Genomic DNA, 27054 nt, shown 5'->3' with positions numbered 1-27054 from the left:
CACTTAAGGCAATCGGGCTCCTCAAGAAGGCCATGATTGAGTTTTTTTCTGCACGATAAAGCCCATTAATTCTTGAAATTAAGAAATGAATTTTAAGGTGATTGTTGAAAATATAATGATATATTTTTTATAATTATGTCTTAATCCCGTTAGTAGCCAACCTTATGATTTTAATATCCTCGTTACTTAAATGATTTGATAGATGTGTCTTAATCAAGAGTCCTGATTTGCCAGGTTGTATTACAAGTTTATTTTTCCTGATCAAAACTGTATTTAGTTCTCTTCTGCCGATACAAATCATAAGCATTTGCATGGCTTTTCTGACTAACTCGGTGTGACATGAAAGATAATCTGAAGCAAAGTAACCCTTTAAAGGGTCCACCGAGATCTCCACTGTCTCCAGAAAGTAACAGCATTATTTTAATACAAATTGTTGCAGGACTTATTCGGGGGATAATGAAATCACTCTTATTAATTTTTGTCATTAATAAAACAAAATTACCAGACATAATATCCGCTACATGTCTAGAATATGTCATTTTTTAGTATAGACTCTTATTGTATATGTCCAGTGAAATTAGCAAAAAAAACTCCCGAATCTAGAAAAAAAGTGTAACTGCTATGCTTTCTGGTGGATGGATAGATAGTCATACTCAAGACATGCACTAAAAAGCAAAGGCAACTCTTCTGGCAAATGTTTATAAAAGTGATTTAAAGTTACAAAAAATTGCTTTTTAAATATCTACTGGATGAGTAGAACGTGTCTATTCTATGAAAGTATGGCTACTGAAAGTAATTTAACAAAGTGATTATTTAAAGAAATGGTTCATATTTCAAAAACAAAAATATTTGTGATAAAAGAGTAGACATCGACAATTTTAGCTAAATTTATCATTATTTGATTAATAAAAATTGATAGCTAACTATGAACTGTCTCTGCTTGATTACCATCAATACACAAATCCAATTCAGTGGAATAAAAGGTTTGTCAAAATTCTTATTTCTTCTTTTTATTTAATTTAAAACTAATTTTTTTATTATCGTAACAATCACAGCCATAACCTATAATGTATCACAGTTACTCATATTCATCCATAGCCCTGATGAAGGTGTTTAAATACATTAGCAAAAAGTTGCATTAAAATTCTTCAAGACATACACTGCAGGATATACCGAATCAACATTCATTGATAATGTTGCAGACTCCTTTGAGAAAGCTAAAAGGATATTGTTAGCTGCTTTGGAAACTTCAAATTTGGAATCAGAGGAGGAAGCCCCCATTTAAAAGAAGCGAAAGCCAGGGAGGCTACAATATTAAGAAAGAATCCCCAGAATTAAGACACCCTACCATCACATCCTGCTCCACCAGCAAGCTACCAGATGAATAATAAAGTCTTGCTAAACCAAAATATATTATATTCTAGGCATTTGTCCTGAATTTTGAGTGGATCCAATTTGAATATGAATGTCTAGAAGATATCTTGTAGATATCAGAAAAGCGGGCATTCATATATCTACAAAATGTCTAGACGATATTACAAGATATTTTCTAGATATTAACTGAAGACGTTCTAGATATTTTGTAGACATTTAATAGATATTTTGTGATATGTGGGAAGGAGCATATGACAAACACAATGCGGCATTATGGTTACAAGAGAAGACCATAGTACCAGTGGCGCAGCGAGGGGGGTCTTGGGGGATAAAACTCCCCCCAGAGCTCAGAGAAATTTTTAAGTTTAATCCATTTTACTTAATTTGATTAATATTACTAAAAGAATAGTGTAAGGATTAATAAAATATCTGTCCAAAAGCCGTAAAACTCACCATTTTGAACCATTTATCTTAAAATTCCGCAATATATTAATCTCGCACCAACCGATTATCCTGGTGGATATTCCATACCCCCACACACCCTGGTATTAGTCGCACCTAAACCCCCCCAGCCTTGATTCCTAGCTGCACCCCTGCATAGTACCACATCATTTGGTAGGCTACCAGATTCTCTTTTGCATGAAGACGTTAAAGGGTACCAATTAGTGTATCAAATACTTCTTGCTGATACATAGGCGTACCCAGCGAGGAGCAGGGGGGGCAAAAGCAAAAATCACGAAAGTCTTTAGGCAAAATCAGTGCTGAATTGAAACGAAAGTATCCAACAAATTTTCTCTAAACCCACAAAAATTTGTGCATTATTATAAGATATATAACTAATATAAAACTATTTTTTCAAGGAAATAATCTCATTAACTAATAAAGCCCTGTTATAATTTTCTTAAAATGTTGGTTTCATTCACCTTTTCTATGCTTAAATGCCACAACTTGGCTTGCTCTCCCCCCAGACCATGGCTTCCCCCCTAGTTATGATCCTAGGTACGCCCTTGTGCTGATACGACTTCACAATTTTGTAGCCTTAAATACAACTACTATTTTATCATCAATCTGAAGATTGGTTTGATGCAGCTCTTCACTCAATTCTCATATCAGCTAATCTTTTAACACTTTAATAATTTTTCAACTTTAAATCTTTCATCACCTGCTCATGTATCTCATCCAAGGCCTACCTTTGCCATTCTCCCCTTCCACTAGCCCTTCCATGATAATTTTCATCAGACCATTGCATCCAATGGTGCCGACTCCATGGGGAGCCCTGAGGGGGCCCGAACCCCTCAAAAATTCATTATGGGTGTGAGGAAAAAATGTGCCAGGCTTGCCAATTTTCCCCGGGGTGTCCAGATATCAAGATTCGAGTCATCAGGGTTCTAATGTTGATCACATGACTCTTCTAATTTGCTTAAAAAACTTAAACTCACTACTTAAAAAATTTCCCGGGGCAAGATCCCCTGATTGGGCCCCCCCAATATTTTTTGTAAGTTGGCATCCCTGACTGCATTACTTGTACTTGGAATTTTGTATACAAGGTAAAAATAGGTTCACAGATGTGAAAGAACATGTGAAAAAAAAAATTGTTTAAAGCTTGAAAAATTAACTGAGGTCAAAAATAAGATAGAAAAATGATCATAAATGTATTATTCACCTTTTCCTACATTTTGTCTTGATTACCCAACATAACCAGCATTTTTTACTTAAAGAACCAACATGAAAATGATGAAATATGGTAATAGGAAACATCATAAAATGTCAAAAATAATTCTGTAATATATATAAATTTATTCATAACAATATGTGTGACAATGAACTTTTTGACAATATGGACTGCATAGGAACATTAAAGAATGGTTCAATATTAAAACACTTAATATTAGTAAAACATGAACTTGAACATTTTTCAACAAGTCTCTGACTTCACAAAAAATAACATAAAAACAACTACTTAGAGCATCCATGCCAGTTAGCCACCAACCATTGTGATTAAATGTATCTTGGTGCTCAAATTCCTGCATATTTTCAAATTGAAACACCTCTTTTTTACCAAGCAGCAGAGAGAATGGAATGGGTGGGAGCTTAAATAAATAGAAGGTATTCAGTATGACGAGACAGAAAAAAACAACGAATGAATGAGGAGTGCATAAGAATTAGTAAATGGATACCTAGGGATTCTAAAATAAATTAACCAGCCTTTATCAATGCGATGATATATGGAAAAAAGGGGAAGAAGTGACCACAAGCAAGCTTTGAGGTGAGGGACAAATATTTGAAGGGAATGTAGGTACAACCCAGCAAATCCCTCAAGAACAAGCATGAAGCCAGAAATTTATTTCAGGGGGCTAAGTCTAATGCTAAGTCAACGTTTAAATGCCAAAAGTTAACAAATTCCATTGCCATTTAGACTAGTTAACTGAGATATTCATTCAAAGTTGTATAAATATACATATATAAATATTTTTCTTAACATGATCATATGTAAAATAACTTTCACTTAAAATATCAGTTTATCACTCAATACATTATTAGGAAAGCTGAAAACATTTCTCAGGTAGCTAAGGCCCATACATCATCCTCCCCGGCTATGTGCTTGCTAGCAACGCTTTAGTTAAGACAAGGCCGAAGCTCCTTTCCTCTTTTTATGACACAGCACAAAGATGCCCGCCACGCCAAGGACATCAGCCAAACTAGCTCAATAAAAGAATAATTATGAAGGGAAAGTTATCATAAATTTGTAAAGTTTAATTAATTAATCCTCCATCTAAATCCCCTCACTCATGTAAACAATAAATTAATCCAACACTTCCAAACATTCACTTAGAATAATGAAGAGTAACATTAACAGAGGGAACCGCATTTTACCAATTCTAACCTAATCATCAGTCTTCATTTAAAGCCAACAGTGAGATCAACCATCAAACTTTGATCATCATAACAAGAAAATGAAAAATAAGTAGGTATATTCAATCTCTCTTAACCACACTGAAAACTTTAGCAATACCGGAGTACACTTCACACACTGATTCTTGCATTTAACATCAAATTTAACACTTTGACGCACAAAATTTGACCATCAAAGAGGTACTTAAGAGGACAATTTGAAAAGCATACTTTAAGGCTTCTGATTACTTTGTTTTTTCTTTTTTCATCCATTCATTCACACTCAAGCAGCTTTGTTCAACATGCAAAAAAAATTACATAATACATAAACTCTACCCACATACTGATCAGTGAGAACCTTCTTAAGCAAGTTTATAACATTGGATGGACCATAATTGGCACATGATAATATTGTGACCTTCGATTATTGCAACAACCATTATTCTGATAGTACTTAGAAGTTACAGCTGCCAATAGTACCCTCATTTCAAAGGCAAGTCTCCTCATTAGTATGATACAGACAAAGCTGGTAGGAGAATATTGACATGCAAAGCAATTTTGAATGAAAACCTATTTATTATAGCCAAACTCTAAAGCTGATTCAACTTGATGACACCGTTTAAATGGTAAAATGGCAGCCAGTCTAACAGCCCAAAATCATTTTTTTAAGGATATTTTTCAGCCTCTGAGAAAAAATACAAAGTGAAAATTTTAAATCATGGTTTTATATTCAGTTGGTATTTTCTCATTATTTTCAACATTCAGAGTTTGTTGAGCTTCAAGAAATGGTTCTTCAAAATAATAAAGAGTAAGAGATGCCACATTTGACTAAAGACTAAGGTATAACCAACATTGACTTAAGGTGTCTTATGTACACCAAGCAAAAATGATACCTACCTCACCATCATCCATGAATTTCAAAACTGTCCTGTACTAAATAGAACCTCTGGCCTGAATAATGCATCATTTCAAGCTAGGGGGAATGATTTAGTAAGGTAAATAAAAAATCTTTGACAAAGGATGTCAATCAGGATCTTGAGGTAAAGAAGGTTCAGGTTGATGTAGGACTGAACCCTATAGTCCACTTAATAAAAAGTGCATCTTGCATCACCAATTTATGAAATTACTTCACTTCAATCTTAAGTGCCCACTTTAATGCATCCATGTACACCCACAATCGTCTCCTAACATATCCTGCCTGGATTTTAAAACATGCCCAATGCATAGTAAGCTAAAACTGTGGCCAGTACAAAAAGACCAGGTTCCAATCCAAGTAAATCCCACACACAATAAGGTTGTAACTGTTGAATTCCTCCCGGATTTGCTTGTACATAACATATAACCAAGGTCTCATGGTTCCAGATATGGGTCATTCCACTCCGGTCCAGTGGTAAAGTCCATACCATAAAGTCCTATTGAGTCCAGATTAACCAAATTGACCTGATACACAATTAAACTCTGAGCATACTAGCTCCAATATTTAGCAAGACGATGAACAAAAAAGTGGAAAATTTTATCTACTTTTCAAATACATTTTCAACCAACGCCAAGTTATTTCAATATTCCACAAGCAGCATTACAGGGATGCACAAAGCTTCATTGCATGTTGCTTGATGTTTTGGCATTGCTTCAGTGATACATACATTTACAGTTTAATAATGTACAAAAGGACACTGCACATAACACAAGCCACACACACTAATGCAGCTGTAAACAATCTATGAATGTAAAGCTCAGATTTACGAGGTGGTGAAGTCAGTCTTACAGTTAAGGAATTGACATTGAGGATTAAAATCAGAAATTAAATACCAATAGATTTCCTGGCAGATTTAAGGGTCATTTCAAGAATCATTGTACGAATAACAAGGTTGGAGGCTGATGTGATAAGAGAACAGTAAATGAAATGAAGATAATAAAATCTACTATGGTTGTGCAGTAAAGTACATTGAAAGCATTACAGATGCATCACAAACACAAAGAAAAAATGATATTCCCTTTCATTTAGATTGTTTTTTAACTTTCAGTTGGATGTGGAGATGAGTAAAAAGCAGATCTTTTGCAGAAGATTTGGAAGTACTTAAACCCACCAGTAAGCCAGAAAGTCATAAATAACGCGATAATTTTGCTGTTTTGCAGCAAATACACAAATGGATGATAATTAAAAACCATAATTAAAGCAAAAATTATTATTAAGTAGATAATAATAGACTTTTAGATCAAATAATCTATTTACAAACTGATCCTATAGCCATATATTTCTTCAGTATGGCAAGTGAGGCATGGTGGAAAGCTATTTGCTATACCAGCACACACCAATGGAATTTTTAAAATCCAAAAAATTGATGCCACCTGAGCAAGTGGGAAAATTTAAATACATACAGCCTCATCACATCACACATGTAATCCAGCCAAATCTGACTCATAAGGCACCAAAAAAATAAACAAAATATTCTAAGTAGTCAGTAAACATCACAGAAAAAGTATAAATTTAATGCAAAAATTATACTAACTTTAGCAAATATATTTTTAAAGAGGGATATATTTGGACTGTTTGAATGAATCATCACACAAATCACAACTTTGAATAACACTAAGAAGATGCATACAAGCAATAAGCATGGATTTTAGAGACAGCAAACATTAAAGTAGATAGGAGAATATGTACCAAAGTGGATCTTTGAGATGACTGACTAGAAACATAATTTTCAAAATAACTTAGGGGACCAAAATTAGGAAAAATCATTCATGCATTTTCAATTCTGCTGCCAAAAGTTAAAAAATACACGTTGCATGTTGATAACATTAATACGATCAAGAGTGGGGAATGTAATGAAACCTTAATCTAAAGCATACTGTATTTCTATGGAACAATATGAATTGGTGGATGTTCACTCATGAGGTATGAAGGGCCATTATTCTTACCCAGGAATTCTTCTGATAGAAAACACTCAAAACATTCTATGCTGATCATATTTTCATTTTTCAGCAAGGCAGGGAAAATCATTCTCATGGCCAAAATCTTGACAAGAGCCATCTCCATGAGGAACATGATGGGTGCAGTTTTCTGTATACTCCAGCTGTGTTTGTCTGTAGCGAGTGACAACAGTTTTGAAAGCCATCATTCTTTTGTCTTCAGGTTGAAGATGAGAAGGTCGTTATTTTGCTGCCTACGGAGGAGACAGAAGGTATGGATGGAGTTAGTGCTTAGCGGGGAGGGGATGTAGAAAATGGTGTTAGAGGGTAGAATGTTAGGGTAACGAGGGAGAGGAAGGAAAAGAATAGGATTTTTAGCTAGATTGAAAGGGATTAGGCCTTACAGTGAATTAAAGAAGGAAGTGCTGGAAAGAAAGGAAGGCTTCCAGATCACTTCTTGAACACTCCATGGAAACCTACCTTAATCGGTAGAATACTATAATAATAATAATTCACACAGTGCATTCCATCAATATGCTGAATGCTGATTGGCTAGCACTCTCTTCCACATGCTACCAATGGGGTAGCCACTATCTCTGTTTAAGTTTTCCATCTTGTAGATTTCCAAGGCTTCTCTAATCTGCTTTGGATAAAAGAGGCTCTCCTTTACCAATTATGTATGTATCTTTGCCCTTAGAGGGAGGTCATATGATTGATTTTGAAAGCAAGATGGCTTTCGAAACTGTCATCAATGGCAACAGACTAATGAGCCTAGAGTACCCAGAAAACATCACCGATAACGAACATGCCACAGAAACGTTTGCACAAATTTCTCCATGAGGAACAGCTGAATGCTATTTGGATGAGTATGAGGAATATCTCATGTATAATACGGTATAGTGAAAAATAATCATAAATCAACTATTCAGTCTTCAATTGTGTCACTGTCCAATAATGGATTGATAACCTCTTCTGAGTTATTTTCAGATTCAAAACCCATATCAAGATTTTTCCTCTCTCTCATTCTTCTAAGCTTTTTCTTCAACAGAAGGACGCCTAGACACAAAAAAGATTGCAAATTTAGACTATTTTACTCCAAATTTGGACTTCAGGTCATACGACCAATTATGAAAGAGTGATACATAAAAATACAATTCAATATACAGTTACTTTTTACAGGGTCTGAAAAGGTCAGAGAGATAGGGTGAAACCAATTAAAAGCAGGTGCAACAAAAATGGTCAACAATCTCTTACATTGGTGAATTGGATGGATGAGGCAGATACTTTGTTGAGATCCATTATGAGATATAAAGTGAAACACTTTGCACTTTCCACATAAAAAGTGTTTCACTTTGCATCTCCTATATTGGCTTGGAACAGTTGATGAGGCCCATTATTCAGATGCAGAACTCATCACCATGATCTTTATTGACAGTTGCCTCCTTGGGAACTCATACTTTCTCGTCACAATGCCATTTAATGACGGACACAAAATAATATTTAGCAAAACCTGCATAGTTACATCCCAATTAATTTACTTTGCAAGTATAAAAATAACATTTCACTAAGCTTACAGGTGCTGGCAGATTTTCCATCTCATATCTCAAACAGATTCAATGCAAGAAAATATATTTTTTATATTTAATTTAGATAATATATACAAAATACTCATGACCTATACTAAATCATGACACTCTTATTGTGCTGAGATTACATAGCACCAATTTCAATATCATATCCATACAAATTAATGCTTTTAGCAATGTTCTTTAGGGTGTTTTGGAGGGAGAATGCAATTTTTAGGAAAGGGAGGATTCATGCAGTATCCTCTCCGTATGAAAACCCTTAGTCCGCATCCAAGAATACCCTACACAAATTTCCTGGTCATTGTCTTGATTCTGTTAAAAAATGAAATCTTTCCCCAACTTCCACCAAGAATAGTTTCAACCTTTTCACACTTGAATCATTCTCTTTTCAATCAGGTTCATTGGTCAAATTGAAACTTTAATTCTTCACAGAGCTGGGCCCAACTTAGCATTTTAATAATAGGGACAAGTTTAGCATGTTGCAGAAAGATATTTGGAATATAAAAAGATATTTTTTTAAATACAGATTCTAGGTTGCAGAAAAATTCAACATGTCTTCCAGGTTCCTACCATGAGAGTTGATATTAGTGGACATACAGTTTTGACTTCATTTCAGTAACCATCTTCAGGTCAAAATGATATAAGGGTAAAACTTACCAGCTTATGTAGACAAGTTTGGTGCTCATCCAACCAAGAACAATGCCATGACCTTGGGAGATCAATCGGATATGGGGAAGGTTAAATGAATCCCGAACATGCATATGGAGAATAGATCTTCCAGGTGTCACAGAAACCTTCAATTAACTCAATTAGGTGAGGTTATTCTTTACATATACTGATATTTTTTTCTATTCAAATCTTATTCTTTCCATTTCATCATGTCTGAGCAGCAGTAACTCCAATTTTGGTGAGTCATCAGCAAAAATAATGTTTCTTTTGAGCCTTTATGTGACACATATGATTGAATTTATTCCATACAAATGATATATAATTCAAAAATTCCTGGTTGTATGAGAACAATAATTTGACAAAATTTTGGAAGACGGGCATCTTCAAGTACTTCCTGAGTTGGATGCATTAACATGCTAATGAGCTGTGCGTTAAATATTTCTGCCACTGCACATAACACAAAATATTTCCAGGGTAAATTCAGCTTCAATTAGATTGCAACTTCAATGCCTGACATCATACCCAAATGTGCGAGGGAGTAACTATATAAGAAGATATTTCTAATTTCCTCGTACTCTAGATGTCAGCAGGAAAGTGGGGGAGGTAAGAATTTTCCTGCAAATAATTCGGTTCCCCGCGTTCATGCAAAATTTCACCTCTCCAACTCTTCTTTAAGTCTTCTGGAATTTGAATTCATTGGCAAGTGAATCTGTCAGAGACACAAGGACTTTTACGATAATGCGCTTCTTTATTAGTCTGCCATCAGAATTTCTCATCCTCTAAAAGAACATGCCATTTTGAGTTCACTGTAGCAACTATATTTGTAGCTTAAATAGTCAATCTGTGGGAACTCTTTCCTCATCTTATGACAGTGTAAAATTGCAAATCTCCTCCATATAATAAACTAACGAAGTACATAGTCATTTTTACGGTCCCATCGAATTCGTTACATTGAGGTTTTACTATGATAGGATTGCTTATGAAATTCCTACACTCCACCAAGTTTCCCCCCAGACAATCATGTTTATTAACAGGACCAGATTGGTGTACTTACATTTTATAGTTTGAACCACAGATTGAGAATTTTGTCTGATTTTCATCTCTTCACTTTGTGCAAAATGATTAGCCCTGAAAGAAATATTTCCAATGAAATAACTCAATTAAAAAACCAGTAATTAGAAGTATTAGGGTTGGCCAACAATGATGTATAAGCTATAAGTCAAAAGCAATCAGGGAGCCAAATTGCTATTCTACAAGGGACATAAACCATAACAAAGATGGTCAATGTTCATCGTTGTGTCATACATCTTACTGATAGCCAATCAGAGCACACCTTGAGCATTAATACTGTCAGTGCAGTACCTCCAGACAGCAAGTGGGTGGTAGGTAATTCCATTAAACATAGTTGTATGACTAAGAAATGAAAGCTCCATGAAAGGCATGGCATATATTACATATACAAAAAAATATAGGAGTGAATATCATGATTACACTTCACAGAGAGAGACATTACATGTTATTTGAAAAAATTCAGGAGTTAGATGTTGGCTAGCACCTGAGGATACAGAAATACATTAATATTATGAGTAATAACACTAACAATACTTGCATGAAGTCGCTCAACATGATTAGAAAATAGACAAATTAGGTACCTACCAAGTTATCTAGTGCATATATATGATATATTCTTCCACACTATCAACAAGCTTATTATAATAAGCTCATTGATAGTGCGGAAGAATACAATTTGCAAATAGAAGCTTTGATAATTTCGGCATCATGTGAAATAAGATGTGATAAAAACAAATTTACCTCAGGTACCAGACATGATATTGGAATTTTACTATTTCCATTGGTGCCTTGATTTATAACTTTTTTGCAGCTCAAATCTCCCATTGGAGACGAGCAATTTCTGCTATGCTTCTCTCTTATACCTTACAGCTTATGTTCTATTGTAAACCAGCCCTTAAAACTACCTGTAGATAGCTGAATTAGTCCCTGGCTCAAATACATAAATAATATCACGTATAATTAATTCCATAATGGAGAAATTCAATAAAATGAGCAAAATGAATTATTTCAAGGCAAACTAGGTGTTTTTGAAAAAAAATGTAATAATAGCACTTAAATGCAAGTCTCTGGAAGCATACCTAAACTCTACTTTCACTTACATTGCCTGCTCTTTTTCTCTTTCTCCTTTCCTGATCAAAAGTAATTTTTCAGCTACCTCATTCCTCTTGATAGAGAAAATACGGATCATCCAATTGGATGGAAATGATCGTGTCAAACACATCCACAAAAATTTAAAAAAAGGCTGAAAAAAATAATAAATATCTTAAAAGAAGACAATGTAACAAAATCTGTTATGATAGATTAATGTCTTCAGTTAGGGTTGCTGATACAATTACAAACATAATATAAAGAAATTATTTTTCATTTATCATAACTTACGGTAGACATCCAATCCAGAATATAAACACCCCAAAGGGATAGGAGTAAGAGAGACATAAAGTTAATGGACGACTTGGGACTATTCATTGCCGATACTGGCAGTAGGACGAACAATGGGTAAATGTACAAATAAAAGAATGCCCTGAAATGAAATTACAGGCATTAAAATGAGTTAAGCAATATTGCACATTTTCCACATCTATGTATTCTTACCACACAACGGTAAACAATACGGCGATCGATAAAGAAGCATTCGCCCCCATTGGCTTCCTATTAACCATTTCCGCTATATTTATGGAAACGCATATTAAATCCATAATCAAAGATGTCGCGCTCCAAGTCAACACTGATATTATGCTGACTTTGAAACACCTACGGAGAAGTGGAACAATCACGGCACGGAATAATCATTTATTAACACCATAATATATTAGTAATTAAAGTTTTTAATAAAGGTACATACTTTGCGGCATATGATATGCAGAGTGCTGTTGTTGCTAGCAACCAACGAATGGATACCCTACCGAATCCGTTTAATCTGCATGACATACATGCTTCGTGTATATGAAAGGCACAGATCAAAGAAAATACTACTTCCGACGATTCATTAGTCTCTTTAGTTGAATTACCCTCATTCGGGGAAGGTAACAAGGTGTACAATCGATGAGAGCAGATCAATATCAAAATTACACAACACACGATTTGCCACAGTGAAGTTGCGATGCGGTTCCAATGAAGCTTCTTAGCTTTCAATCTCTCTTTGCATGCCTGAAATAATACACGTCACATTAAGGACCCACCGGGATATCACAAAAATATCAGCATGCTTACGATTACCACTGAATTTAAAAAAATTTCTCTTCAACAAACCTGTCCTATTTTCAAATACGACGTATGTGCCAAGGACAACAAGATAGTCAGGATAAACATGTTAATAATTACAGACGGAAGGTTAAAAACTTTCTGAGGATAGGTAAGGATGTATTGAACCTTCTGCATAAAGTAACTATTCATAGTCACAATTATACACACGATAAATTGGCGGGTAATATATAACAGAGATGAGTATGAAGATCAGACACCCAGAATGTATTTTTGTTTACGGTACCAAAAACAGGAACAAAAGAGCTTGGATTTTGTAGACAGGTTTAAAACAACTGACTTACCAAATTCGTGCGCCGATAGACCCTCGATCGCAACTGGCCGGAACGGTGAAAAATATGTGTACAACCAAAGGCCCTTATGTATATAAGGGCCTTGGTACAACCGTTAAGTTGAAAGAGCTTGAAAGTTATTTCTGTTATAAACTTAACAGACATATCTATGAAGACAAAAGTTGAGAAACATGCGGAGGGAAACACAGGAAAGAATGGAGCTCAGGGATATTGCCGGGGTCCCGGGTCAGGTTACATGTGAGGTACTTATAGAAATTCCACGTGATATTGCTGTAAAACCTTGTAGTATATCGTTCGGAATGATTCTCTACTGTTACCTTTTACGCTATGTGAACACTACTTAAAATTCTTCCTTTTATTGCTTCGCAAAGAGAAGGACTCGATAAGTTCATCAGAACCCGATTCCGGCGTATGTAAACAATGAGGTTGACTGTACGACATTGGCCCGGGAGGTCCAATTAATCTTTTATAACCATTCAGTCGATAGCTGGATTATCAACTATATCATGTGTACTAAAATGCTTACTTGAGTGACGTGAAGACTTTCTCGGGACGAATGAATCAAACGCACGTATTGCAGCTATGTAAACAAATTTCTACCTAATCTCTGCGAATCTCATTCTTTTTTCATTAAACTTATGCAAATTAGAAGTTACAAGTTGAAGAGATGTCTGCAGAGTAAATTTTGATTTGGAAATCCGGGACAGCATCGGAGTTGGTATGGATGCTTTTAAAATATGATATTGGTGCATGTATTAGCGTGTTCATGAATGGTCTCTTTCTGTATTCATGTACAGGTCGTATTCCGCCAGGCGCATTATTTGGACGTAAAACGGACAATTTTTTGGTTAAAATATCGCCTCAAAATACAATATTTTGGAGTTATTAGAATTGAGGGGTTGTTTGTTATTTTATGGAGGCACCCTACATAGCCCATTGCAAGTAGTAAATTCAATGCATGATGTTCTTTGTATATATTTTTTAATCGTAGAAATTAACTCCGCAAATCCAAGTTGTGTTGAAGTACAGCGATAATACTCTGCTATATCTCGCTACTATCACTCGATTTTCTTTTTGTAACCAGTTATTAATTATCGAAATATGTAATAAGCCAAGAAATATGCTTGAAAGGCCCCATTTCCCAATTGATTTATCGGTTCGAATCCCCACGGTCTCCTTACGCATATTTCCTGTAAAATTGTTCACACACGCGCGCAGAACCTCCGCTGTTTTCCAGTATTGATTTCCCGGTAGAATCGAAATACACAAAATAGTCCACCTGCATGTACAGGCTGCGTAGCTTTTATGTGTATACATAATACATGCTTAATGTGTACTCATTAAAAATTGTAAATTTGTTGGATAATTATTTGGGGAAAAGTAACCGTCGCCAATTTTGTTCTTTTGTTGATGTAAAATTAGTATGTTATCGATCGGATTATTACAGTACTGCTATCTTTGAAATGTTAGCGTAAAATTGTGGGAAATAAGCACAGTAAATTGAAAAAACAGAGGCATATCTAGAATTCGCAGAACTTTATTCCGGAAATTAAGTGAGTATTATCAATATTATTGAATGGAATGCTGTTTTCGCTCGGAGTGAGTTGACCAAGCTCCGAGAGAGGGGCGTTGCGAGCGACGAGTCAGTATAAGGTTTACGCGACCGGCAGCCACACTTCCGCCAACAAGTAGTCTGTGCGAAACACTCACGCTATCAGTGACTTAGAAGACCTCTTCCCATTACTGGTGGTGTGGAACTGAGAGAAATTATTGAAGATAATATACCTTTTATCAGGAAATAGAAGTTCTGCCTGTTTAACGCGGTATTACGAATTTCATCGGTACCAAGATGTTGTGTCTGTCTGACGAGGAAATTGACGAGTGAGTAAAAAAAATAATTTCAATAAATGAATGTCCTTTGGAATAAAAAGACTAATATGCACGGTATCATATTGATCCTGTGGTTGTGATTTACCGTTAAGGTGTAAGCTGTCACCTGAATTTTCGGTAATCGATCGCTTTCGGAAACATTTTCGCTCGTGAATTAGTTTTATTTTTAAACACCTGGCCTCTTATCATTGCCATTCAGTTTCTCTCCATCCGTCTTCAATGTGCAGTATGTATTTGTAGGTATTTATTCCGATTTTTTACTCTGTGGTGCCTCTGCTGTTGGATTCACCTGCCGATGCTTTAAAACCTGATGTAGGCAATAAAAAGCACCAAAATGTACATTATTTATACGTAGTAATCCCGGAAAAACTTTTGGCGCTAAATGAATGTCGGTGCGTTGCTAGCTTTTCCAAACCTAATATTTAAATGATTTTTTGCTAATTCTATGATTGTATGGCTCTCGCATAAATAATCGATAAATGCGAAAATACACTAGCATTTTCCAACTCAGAAGCGAGTGACCTGAATGTTTTCTTTGATGCGCTTGCCATTCGACCGTGATGTAATGGATTCGGTAGTGATCGTGTTTTAAGAAGCAATGCTCAGGAAGAAAAATTCATTGCCGATTATTTTATCGTCCAAATAGTTTGTCATCTGTAACCTGAAGCGCCTGAAGCTATTCATCGGCTGCTATATTTTACCGAGTTCCCCCTGCCTAAAAATTTGCGATATTGCTCGTGGGATGCACAGTCGTGGTATGCATTAACGCCTCTCCCCTCCAATGAAAAGGGGTACTTAATTGTTCGTTACCCTCCGTGCTGTTAAAATTTTGCCATCGATCAATGAGTACAGTCTTGCAGCCACGCCCGACAGCATTGACCAAATGACCACATTATATCGTATAAGGGATAACATGCGACCGCACCCCTGCACCAGCTCGTCAATTTTTTTAAACACACACCCCACTGATAGCTCTTTGCACATTTGCTCTTAGCTCAATACGTATCTCTAATGAACTGGCAGTTTTAACATATTCCGTTCCATCATGAGTTGCAATGATCCAATATGATCGCGATATGTTTCTGAACAAAATCACCCAGCGACCTGGTATTTCTCCCTTTTACAGTCAGGTATGTGAACGTAATTACCTGAGCATACCCTCTTCAGATAATTAAAAAGATAATTATAAACAATAATTACGAAATTTGTTTAAGTTCTTATTAGGGAAAAAGTTTCTCCAAAAAGGATGCAAAAAAATAACGGAAGAAAGAGCGTAAGCATTCAAGATTTTCAAATTACTGGAGGCCATCGATATGCCAATACACGGTTAGGTTCCGTAAAACAGCGGCGGATCTATGGGGGGGGGGGGGGGGCTAAGGAGGCTATAGTCCCGCCTTGGGTATCCAATTTACACTAGATAGAATTGTAATTTTTTCCGGCCCCCACTACTGCTGGACTATTAACTCCCACTTAGCCCCCCTTGTCCCTATCCTGGATCCACCACTGCCGTACAGTATTTAATAAACCTGGCAATTTATGATAGTCGGCGCTTGAATTATTGGTAGCGATTAATGAAAACGGTTGCCTATTATTGTGTAGCCATTATGCTTTCTGACTTTCATTACGTTAACGTATTTTCCACTTCCTGGTCATTGTGGTGAGTTCATATTTGGTCTTGCAAATCCTCATTGAGCAACAATTCCCTTCGTCACTTGATGAAAAATAACAAGATGATAATAAGATATTTATGTGACTGGTGTATGATGTCATCAATATTGATCCTGCTCTGTTTGCGTACTATTTCATAGTTAACTGCGATTCGAATGTTTTAAATTTCTGAACGTAATTACGGGAGAAGCTTACTGAAGAATGCCTTACAAGTTTTCGTAGTGGTCGTTAGAATCGGTGCGATATCCGCACGTTCATTATTTCCTTGCAAGCATCCGCTCCTGGAAATGAAGAATATAAATTGAGTCCTAAATCATCCACACATTTCCATTTCCACCTAATCGAAGGTCCATCATACGACAGTTAAAAGTTCCTACTTCACCTCAGGTGTATGGGACTTGCATGCACTCAAAAGTCGTTCCTGTTCCATAAATCTTATGGTATGCTGATCCTAGAAGTTATTTTGCCCAATAATTTTCTCTGATAACCAATTGGTTATCCGAATGCTCGCCATATTATATCCTCTTTTCTTATTAAAAACTAAATTATTTTCAAATTTAGGCAGTTAGTTTTTATATTAGGATATCAGTGCATATGAATAGGCAGAGTTCAGTGAAAAAATTGCATCAGTCTAGAGTGGGAAATGAACATGCTCGTTGGGCATAACCTCTAAAATTCCGCCATAAGTTTCAGTTGTCACCACCTTGGTAATACCGCGGGTCAATATGAGGGGGCTCTCCTTTCCTTTCACTCCAGACCCATGTGTCTTTTTTTAAAGAATGTGGATCTGTTACATTTGTAAAAGCTTTCAGACTAGTGGAGCCATGAGCACAGTGACACCTGCCTCTCGGAAATAGTTCATTTCGAAATTCCTTCCTTATGCCAGACAGGAATGTGAGAGAGTCATTTTCTGTGTACGACAATGGCACTGGTTGAACCCTATCCACCAACTAATAGCCCATTGAAATAAATAAAAAATTTGTTCGCTGGCTGCTTGCTTGAATTTGAATTGCTGCTGCGCGTAAAAGGTCAACCCTGTACAGATCCGTCGAAAAAAAATATACTGTACGTTGCACGGTAAAATCCTGACACCAGGTGACGTTTGTTTTTCAAATTATTTATCTGGTATTTAATGCCCTGATTTGAAATAAAATAGCAGTAAAAAGTTGGGAATAGCTCTTAGATTTACGATTTACTCAAAATCGATGTTACTTCCTGCTTTTTTATCAGAGCGCTAATGTCCTCTCAACCTCCTCTTACGGAAAAACTGGAACAAGACCGAGGATAGAAATTACCATGGAAACGATATTAACGATTGTTTCTCTTCGGTTGCAGTAACCATGGCAATAAAACGCTCCGCCGGACCAAAATGTCAACGGTGTCATATTATTTCTTTCTTGCAGATAAAATGCATGTAGTGAGGGTGCCGGTGAATAAATTCAATGTCTAATGCCTACCGAGTGATTAACGGCAAGAAATTTCTTAGTCGACCTCAATCCCTAGTAGATATCCATTTTCTATCTCGGTGGAGGGATAAATTAATTGAAGTAATCAATTCGAGGGAGATGAAATTGGGAAAAAAATGATCTAATAAAAATATGAACTGCTCTTATGGGATTTGGAAAATTATGGTTTCTTGTAAAAAAAACTATTCGTCTTTCTATTGAGTAGCGGGCTGCTGGTTTATTCTTTAAGACTAAATTGATGAGAGGAAAAGAATCAGTCTGGTTTCAAGATTTGATGGACGGAAGTTATTTAACCAGAGTATTAAAGCAACATTTCTAAACAGTAGTTGCCATTTTGTCCCCCGCTTTGTTTATCCTTTAATCAATTTTATTCTAAAGAAGCCGAGGCTCCAAAAGCTTTAATTTCAATACTTCTGAAATCGGAGACTCGATCATAACCTTTTTTCCTATTTAAAGTAATTGGAATTCGTATATTTCTTCTGAATTCAGAATTTGTAAATTCCAAGAGTGCATATTTAAATTTTAGAATTACAAATAAAACATTAGATAACAGTAATACAATAAATTAAAAGACGATTTAAATTGCAAATTTTTCCGTTTTATCATGCCCGTTGTATCATAAAGCTGTCATTATCACCATCCTGAACATCATGATATCATGTAATCTGCGCTGCAAAAATCGCTGTCTGATGAACATTTCTTTGGCAATCACGTCAGGTTTAACGAAAACCAAACAACGGATTTTAGTCAGATAATGTGTAATTAGTCTTAGGCTGTTGCATGCATGATCAAAGTTTCTAATATTGCTAATACTTTTTGTTCACGAATAAAATTGATTAGGCCATGCCGCGGGAAGAAAGATAAATCGGTTGGATTGTTTACCTTATCGTGGACTATAGCTCTCTGCTCTGCAGTTTCCGTTCACCACCTCGCAGATAATTTCTTTATCAGAATTTTGCTATTTCTCAATTTTCGGGAATGGGTCTGGTATGAAAAGTTTTCTTCCTTGTACCTCTTTATCCGGTGGATGAAGCCGATTGCTTAGTACCCCAGTAAGATGTATCGTGTGTGATGTACGTCTTTTGTCATTTATTTCGATGTTTGTATACCAGCGGCATTAGATAGAAAAAATTAACCAATCATAAACACTGAAAAATGTCCACCAACGATGATAATTCAAGTACCTGCGTATAACTTTGATGAGTTGAGTGGAATAGGGAGTTCAATATCGATATACTTGGTTTCAACTCACAGGACATGCCAAAGTATTTTTATGCACGTTACAAGGTCATTTAAAATTATAAGTATAAGTTTTTAAATTATTATAACCATTGCATCGCCTAAACCGAGCGTTAAATTATAATTTTATGTTCATCGAAGTAATAATTTTATGTAGCCGAACTATTTCATCTTTTTATCGTCATATTAAAAAAAAAAGGTCCCATTTTATACTATGTTGCTACGCTTAATTTTGAAGTAGGCACGATATATCTATTTAAAATCAAATAATTTCGCTATCGTTAAGTTAGCGGATTTAGCTTTAGTGTTGGTTGCTGTAGATGCTCATATATATCTGTCACGAAAGACTTATGCTATCCTCTTTTAATTTCCATGGTATTTCAGACGTTACCGTTTCTCTTGCTTGTGCACAGCCAATTTTATTTAACTCATAAATTGGGCTGAAAATAAATCTACAATATTTCGGAGCACACAGCACAGTTTATCCCATTGCTGTCCAAATAAGAGCGTAGGAGAGCACTTAATGTACTGTAATGTACACTTTCGCGAAACTGTGGCACCTTCGGAACCTTTATATTAGATGCCGACGCGAATCCGGGATGTTCTCCTTAATTCTGCTTAGTGTTAGTCTTGCCTACTCACGTATCCATTTCTTATGAACCACATAATTACAATTTTCGATCGCCTTCCATGGAAGTGGGGCTTCTTTCTTATGGTGGTTTACGTTTTGAAGAGGTTGTGTAAAATATGTTCCTTCCATTTAAAGCGATGTGCATTAGCCATGTCGTCCAAATTATTCCTCCGCCCACATCCTTTCTCGATATTTCATTCTTCTCATTTCCCATCTTCGCCACCATCACTTTCATCATTTTCATTTCAGTCCGCACTTGCGTCTTCTCTGGCTCGGAACACTCGCCCATCGCTTTAAAAATCAACAGTGCGCAAGAGTTTTTCTCTGAAATGAAAGCTGCTTGGCTCGCGAGAGAGCGTAACATCCCTCTCAAAATCTGGTCCTCTGTCATTTCTGTGTTCACGCCTTGGCGAGGGTTCACGTCGTCACTAATTTGTTCTCAGGGTAGCAACTCCTATTTGTCTTAAATTCCTCGGTGGCATTAATGTAGTCATTAAGCTGTTTTCATTTTCCCCGTGAAAAAATTGCAGTCACGTCCCATAAACAGCGCCAGAAAGATTCCATTTCTGTCGTAAATGAAGCCCCTAATCCGAGTGTTTTTCGTAATCTTATCGCCGTCCTTGCCAATCCCCTGCAAACAACTTCCTCAGGAAACCTTATCATTTCGCAGCTGATTAAAAGGTCATTTCACACGAAACTTCTGAACATTCATTCTGTAGTAAGTGCAGAATCGCATTGAAGATAGCATCTCGGTATTTTCTGCCTTTTATTAGGAAAAATCGCAAATACATGAATGTGAGTAATCAAATGACTCCTACTCTAACGTTTTTTTAGATAAGTCGGATTGCGCTAATAATGTAGGTGTAATTTAGATTAGATAGAAGTTCCTCGTGAAAAACGACTTAATTTATTCACAAATATAAAAACCTTCACCCTTGGCCGGCAGTTCATAATAAGGAAATGTTACATGCTAGTATTATTGGCAGTGTTGTGGATCACGTATTTCTATAGCTGAGAGTATGGCGAACTTTTTTCCCGTTGACCATATCGGTTGTGCGGCACGCAAAGGCGGCCTAAATCTCAGGGGTCCCTTAAAAAGCAATGTTGCACGAATCTCATCGAGGCGGAAGGACGAACTCAAGGGCACGACGAAAGGATTAGCACAGCACTCAGGGGGGAGGAGCGAAGTTAACTAATAGGGATAGCTTATCCAGGGATCTGTATTTATGGTAAATTACTTTCACCGTGGGAATTCCACATCACAGAACATTGGAAAGGATTATATAAGTCATTACTTCTTAAAGTAAATTATTTTTAGTAATAATCACTGTCAGGAAATCATTTTACGGAGGAAAATTTATTGTTGATGACGAAGAGAGCTCGCATGGCAGTAGTTCACGAGAATAATTCCTAAATGTTTTTTGCGTGAATTTGCGATTAAAATAGAACAATGAAACCATTCAGGATGTGAGGATACACTTTTATTATATTGAATACTCTTGTTATTTTTTTATTTTTACGCGCTTCTAAAGGACCAGAGATTTTAAATGAAAAGATACAATTAAATCGTGTGTGTATGCGATTGAAATAATCAGAAAGATATTGAATTTTATAAGTCCTAAGAAGGGTAGGAGAGAAGAGAAGCCTCATGAAAACCTTAATAAGAAGACGGAACAACCTCATAGGCCACATCTTGAGACATGATGGCCTGATGAAGACAATCGTCGAAGGACAGGTGGAAGGCAAGAATGGAAAAGGAAGACCTCGAACAAAATATATGGAACAAGTAAAGAGAGATGTGAAAGAGAAGAAATACGTAGGAGTGAAAAGATTAGCTGATAGGAGAACTGAGTGGAGAGCTGCGTCAAACCAATCCTAGGATTGTTGACCAGTGATGATTGAATTTTATATGTTATTCGAGTTGCTAATATCTGCTGTGGTCTCATGAGGGTTTCCAGTCGCTGAAACCAGTAGCGTAAAATAATGATACTTTTAAAAATGTTCTCGCCTGGTTCAAATATATTCACAGCAAAAAAGTGTGCTTTTAATCAAATAGTGGAAATTTATAGAGCCAAATCTCGTCAAATGATTCTCTTTGAAATTATTTAAATGTGTAAGAACTGATGCGCTTTAAGTGCGCTTTGTAAATTCAACGTCTTAGCTTCGGCTTATTTCACGTTGGCATTCGTCCGCTTGATATTGATTTCCAGCGGCCTTAGCTTGGCGCCGAAATGGCCTTTGGAAAATATTTATTGGATTGACGCAAGGCAATCGTGTATCATTCGAAACATCCTTGTACGTATGACTTTCTACGGAAAAATCGTCCTTCGTCAACCTTTAAACTGATCATAAGTAGCCCTATACGGTTCTCTTGGGGTCGCGATCGATACTTCACTAGAACTGGAAATGACCGGCAGTAACACCAACAGTAGATTCGGCGGAAATAGCCGAATTTTTCACGAAAAGAAAGGACTTGATCGAGGAAGTTGTACAAGAGTGAAAATTTTAGATTTAAGAAGCAAGCAGCGTACAAACACTATATTTCGTTTGAGGGTAGAGGATTCACGCCAGCTGAAGTTTTTGAACCTCAACTGTGAAACTCAAGTGAAGACGTGAAAAAGTCAATGAGTTAGACAAAGGTATAAATGAAAATTTTAGAGATTGTAAAGATGAAGTTAAAAGGAAAGGAAGCTTTGAGAACAAATTAAAAGGAATGTAACCAATACATGCTAGATTAAATCGGGGATCGAAAGAAGAAAAGAAGAATTTCGGGTGACGTGAATGCAGGCGGAAACTATGAGGAGCTCGTGAGACTCGATGGCGGGCAAATCGATAGTTGAGTGTGGCGAAGTTTAAAGATGACCCCGAGTCCGGACGAAGTGAGGCAGGCCCTACCCGAAAACTAACCAATGAATTGCTAGGTGTTAATTGTTTACGATATCCAGGTAACTTACCGGATCGCACGGTCTATGGTAAGGGCAATATTACATATACGTCGTATATGTGTCTTCTTGCATAAACGATTGATAACGTGTACGGTTTCTGGCTTAATAATGTGTCAAATATATAATTAGATATCCTTACTGGAAACTGACTAATCTATTTTATGTAAGTGTGTTGTTTATAACTTTGCAATACAATATATTAATAGCCATAAGTGTTTTATTTAGAGCCTTGGATTCCACACATTATGCCAGAATGTGACATAAATAATATGACACGTGTAAATAAAATCAAATAACGATGTAAAAATATTATTAAGTGAAATTGCATTATTAGACATTGGTTTAAGTTAGTGTGGTCGATAAAGTCTTGTGATTCCGAGAGTTCCCCTTAATAGTATGGGAGACAAGGAAAATTGTTTATTGACCATGTATAGTTATCCCTCCATTGCTCATACCCAGCATACTACGAACCATTTATAATGGAATTGAACATAAATTGTCATTGAAGGTTCGCAGAACATACATATATCTGTCTTACATACGTGACGGAATAAATCGAATCGGTTTGATTTCTTGATTTGAAACTTTAATTTGCCCCATTTGAATTCACATCAAGATGCTAAGTGAGATTGTGAAAGGAAAATTCAACATTGGAAAACCTGAAGGTGGTTGAAGATTATGAAACGCGTTCGTCTATCGATATATTCCGTATTAATAGCCGCAGGTCCTCTTGTAATCAGTTTAAATCTAAGCGAATTCAATTTAATTAACCAAATCCAATGTTATTTTACGAATTTTCAATAACCCATTTTTCTTTTAAAGGAATAAGCCGTTCTTTCATCATTGAAAGTCCTTCTAAACACGTTTGGTTATTTCAGGTCAACAATATTTTTCCGTGTCTATCCAATTACCTTAAGTAATATGTGGCATGTGTTTGAAATGAAAAAAATGCTGACAATTTGCCACTTTTTTGAAAATTTGCAAACCTATAATCGAGAGAATATATGACAAATGTGCAATTTTCATGCAATTTATTATGGTATATCGTATAGTGATGAAATAAAAGATTTCATTGAATATCAAATTGTCTTGTAAATTAGTTCTTCAGTGCGAAGAAAATTATTCGCTAATGGGAGAGACTTCATCATTATTCATCTCCTCAAGATAAGAAAAGTGTGATCCCACCTTAACGCTGCATCACCGAATAAAGTAATCGTTCCTCAACTCTGTTTTCTAATCTTTGGTAGCTGTGCTGTAGTTTGGAAAAAAATGTGGGCGTTATTCACTAAAAATTGTCAACAGCTTAACATGTATTATACATCCGGCCGCGATTGAAATGTCTAACTCCAACTCTTATATTAGTTCCAAGTTGTGCCACGAGATAACTCTGAACGAGTAAATAATCATTTCCGATTTTCCTTTCTGAAATCCATTGGACCATTTACTGTAGGGCTATTTTTTATTAGGGGATTTTAGGGGGTACGCCGTACCGGCCCAATTACATCACTGTTTGGTAGACAAGTGCAATAATTCGAACAAAATTAAGACTTTGATCGTTGATATAGTTTTTTGTTTTGTGATGGAGTTGATTAGAATGAAAAGAGATAGAGTAAATACAGTTGCTGCAAGCATTACTTATATGGCTCTCTCTTTCGCGACCTTGCTCTAGCGACATAGATTAAGAACCTCCATTACGGTTAGTGTCCCTTTTTAGATTCAATGTCGCGCTTTCCACGAGAAAAAATAAGTGCGAATCGTTCGCTTTCGTGTGCCACGATCGGGCGATTTTTAAAATAGCATTTTTCTAGTACAGATTTGAAGAAAAGATACAGTTTCGAGTGAAATTTATCAATGGCTGGTCATTTTTCTCCGATGAGTGATGAGTGTTCCAATAAACATTATCCGTTCAACAGTTTATATTAATAGCAATCCTCGAATATTTTTGCCTCCTTGAGAAATGTACAATAACCACGATCAATAACTAAAGACATCTGATTAGAAAAAAAAACTTAAAGAACGGCTATTATTTTTTTATTCACGTGTAACCAGAACGGTTTCCCGTGTGGACAGGAAAATCTGACCTTCAATGTACAAGATTCTAAAGAACAAAAAACGATTAATTGGTTAATTTTAACTATAAATGTTCGTAGGAGCTGAAAAAGTGTGGAAGTAAAATATATTTGTACCGAATATTTTTTGCCAACACTCGCATAGCTTATCCCGTAAACAGTGTGCTAAAAAAGGAGATGCATGAGAGTCCCAATGACAGCCAAAATGTCGAGCATTGAACTTCCCTGGATTTGTGGCCTTTTTTCCTCAAGAAATGTTTAAACCATAAGGTCAATGGCTGAAATTTTGGGCGCAGTGATAACCCAAGCTTGAAGCTGGCACAAAACCCATTTTCACATGCCTAACAGAGCAAGGTCACGATACAATGCATGATTGTGTCTCTTGTAATCTTTAACTTGCAAAACACTGGGAAAGCCTTTGCCTTTGTCAAAAGTTGCACTGCTTTGCATGCATGCTCCCCTTTCTTGCGGCCAAAGTTCATGTTATTGGGGTAATCGAACAATTGCATCAATATGTCTCCCCCGCGAGGAAAAAAGATGTCTGGTGCTTTTCAGTATCATCATTTAACTTATTTGCCAAGGCTTTCGTTGACTGTAGCAACAGAGAAACTACAACTTCAAATAGAGCAGATGTAAATAGACATCATCTGTGAGTAATTATTCATGTCAGTCTGTTGAATAATGAAGTTAGCTAAAAACAATATTTGACCATTAGATAAATACGAATGCCTTCATTTACTCTTGACTAAAACATAATTGCAAAATACTGTATTTTTCTTTCTATAAATTGTTTCAAATAAACTCTCTAAATCACGTGTCTCATGGCTATTGATTGAATTGTTTCCCTAGGAATTGATCAAACTTTACTTCAACCTACATTTGTCTTATTATTATAATAATTGGGATCCTATCATATTGCAACATGGCAAAAAAATGAAATTAGTGTGAAATTAAAGCTGTCTTTCTTTTTTGATTCATACTAATGTAATCTTTTTAGAGAAAACCCTCCGTCAGCGCTAAAATGTACTACAAAATATTACCTCTATTGCGCGAATAGCTTTCGAATCCGTGATTTTAAGATCTGTGATTATTTGAACTGAGTAATATGATGTCTAATACCTGTCGCTGTCATTCACAGCCATAGGACTAAATTAGCCTAGTGCATCCCATTCACCGTCTACTGCCTTAAAAAAATTAAAGGTGTAAAAATGTCCTCTCAGCGATGTTGATTACTTCATATATAATCAGGTCACCATTATTTGTGAAGTCAAATCTTCAATACTCATTGCGTGAATTGCATCAAAATCTTGTACCGTTATCATATTCATTGAGATTATGAGATGGAGTGATGAGTATGCATTATGTGATCAAGTACATTTTTTGTGCACTAAATAAGTCCTTATTTGTTTCAGGTATCCCGATGGTTCGGTGCGGCTGCGCAACCCCAACATTGAATTAATGGACCAGGATATTCTTTATCATTTGGCTCTTGGAAGCGGCTCACATGACCTTGTCGAAATGTTTGGCGACGTAAAAGTATGTTATCTTTAAAAATTCTACCTTTAATAGTTTATATCACTCGAGTAAAATTTTGAGATCTATTTCTGTTTAGTTTTAAATTGAATCCGTAAGCCTGTGAAGTATATTGTTTGAAAAATTAGCAATAAGTTACAAAGTTCAACGATGCAACCCCATAGAACACAACTTTAACCTCTTATGGTATAGAAAGCTTATGTTCCTGAATGGAAAGAAATTAATTCCTTGAGTTCCAATGTATAAAAGCTTTCATAATCTTGGTAGAGAAATGTATTCTTTTCAGGTGCCTCTTTAGTTGATATTTAGCCTCTTATTAAAAATCATTCTTGGCGAAGATGGATTTCATGTCCGACCTGCGGGAAAAAGTCAGACGCGGAGTTTCCTGCCCCTCCCATTTTAGGGGGTTCTTCAGTAAATCCTGGCCATGCAATATACAGTCAGCGAAAGGTTGTCTTTTTCCCTTAGGCCGTGCAAATACCACTTCTTTTTGGTGTGTGACGTAGTGTGAGATTGCTAGTGTGAATATCTTTGCTAGACGTCGAGTAGTGTG

General features: G+C 36.1%; 2 protein-coding genes across 4 annotated transcripts in view; one reads left to right on the top strand and one right to left on the bottom strand.

Moving 5' to 3' along the window:
- Positions 1-3002: 3002 nt before the first annotated feature.
- On the bottom strand, positions 3003-13005 carry LOC124171904. 2 transcript variants are annotated; one of them, XM_046551317.1, is made up of 7 exons: positions 12756-13005; positions 12349-12653; positions 12099-12257; positions 11886-12027; positions 11606-11748; positions 10489-10562; positions 3003-7433 (listed from the first exon to the last, which is right to left on the bottom strand). In XM_046551317.1, the coding sequence occupies exons 1-7, from the start codon at positions 12897-12899 to the stop codon at positions 7399-7401; spliced, it is 1002 nt and encodes a 333-aa protein (XP_046407273.1). In that variant the 5' UTR covers positions 12900-13005; the 3' UTR covers positions 3003-7398. The 2 variants fall into 2 exon arrangements, with proteins under 2 accessions (XP_046407273.1, XP_046407263.1); XM_046551307.1 differs by lacking the exon at positions 3003-7433 and adding an exon at positions 7816-8235.
- Positions 13006-13094: 89 nt separating this feature from the next.
- LOC124171912 (uridine phosphorylase 1) overlaps positions 13095-27054 on the top strand; it is a 41615-nt gene continuing 27655 nt past the window's right edge. The window contains exons 1-2 of one of the 2 annotated variants that reach the window (XM_046551338.1): positions 13095-13302; positions 26381-26504. In XM_046551338.1, the coding sequence (XP_046407294.1) occupies positions 26427-26504 (78 nt within the window). In that variant the 5' untranslated portion in view covers positions 13095-13302; positions 26381-26426. Of the gene's footprint in view, positions 13303-14524; positions 14942-26380; positions 26505-27054 lie in introns of those variants that run through there. The other variant, XM_046551330.1, reaches the window with a different exon arrangement.

The sequence above is a fragment of the Ischnura elegans genome, chromosome 1 (assembly GCF_921293095.1).
Source record: "Ischnura elegans chromosome 1, ioIscEleg1.1, whole genome shotgun sequence".
Classification (NCBI taxonomy): Eukaryota; Metazoa; Arthropoda; class Insecta; order Odonata; family Coenagrionidae; genus Ischnura; species Ischnura elegans.
Note: the sequence above shows the minus strand (reverse complement) of the source record. Positions and strands in the feature narration are given on the sequence as shown.

Excerpts from the sequence above, each read along its gene's own strand:
- LOC124171904 (XM_046551307.1), bottom strand. The coding sequence starts at position 12,899 with ATGAATAGTTACTTTATGCAGAAGGTTCAATACATCCTTACCTATCCT. Across the intron at positions 12,258-12,348 it reads TGCATATCATATGCCGCAAA|GTGTTTCAAAGTCAGCATAA; the intron begins GTATGTACCTTT and ends ACTTCTCCGTAG. Across the intron at positions 10,563-11,605 it reads AGAGAAAAAGAGCAGGCAAT|GGCTAATCATTTTGCACAAA; the intron begins GTAAGTGAAAGT and ends TATTTCTTTCAG.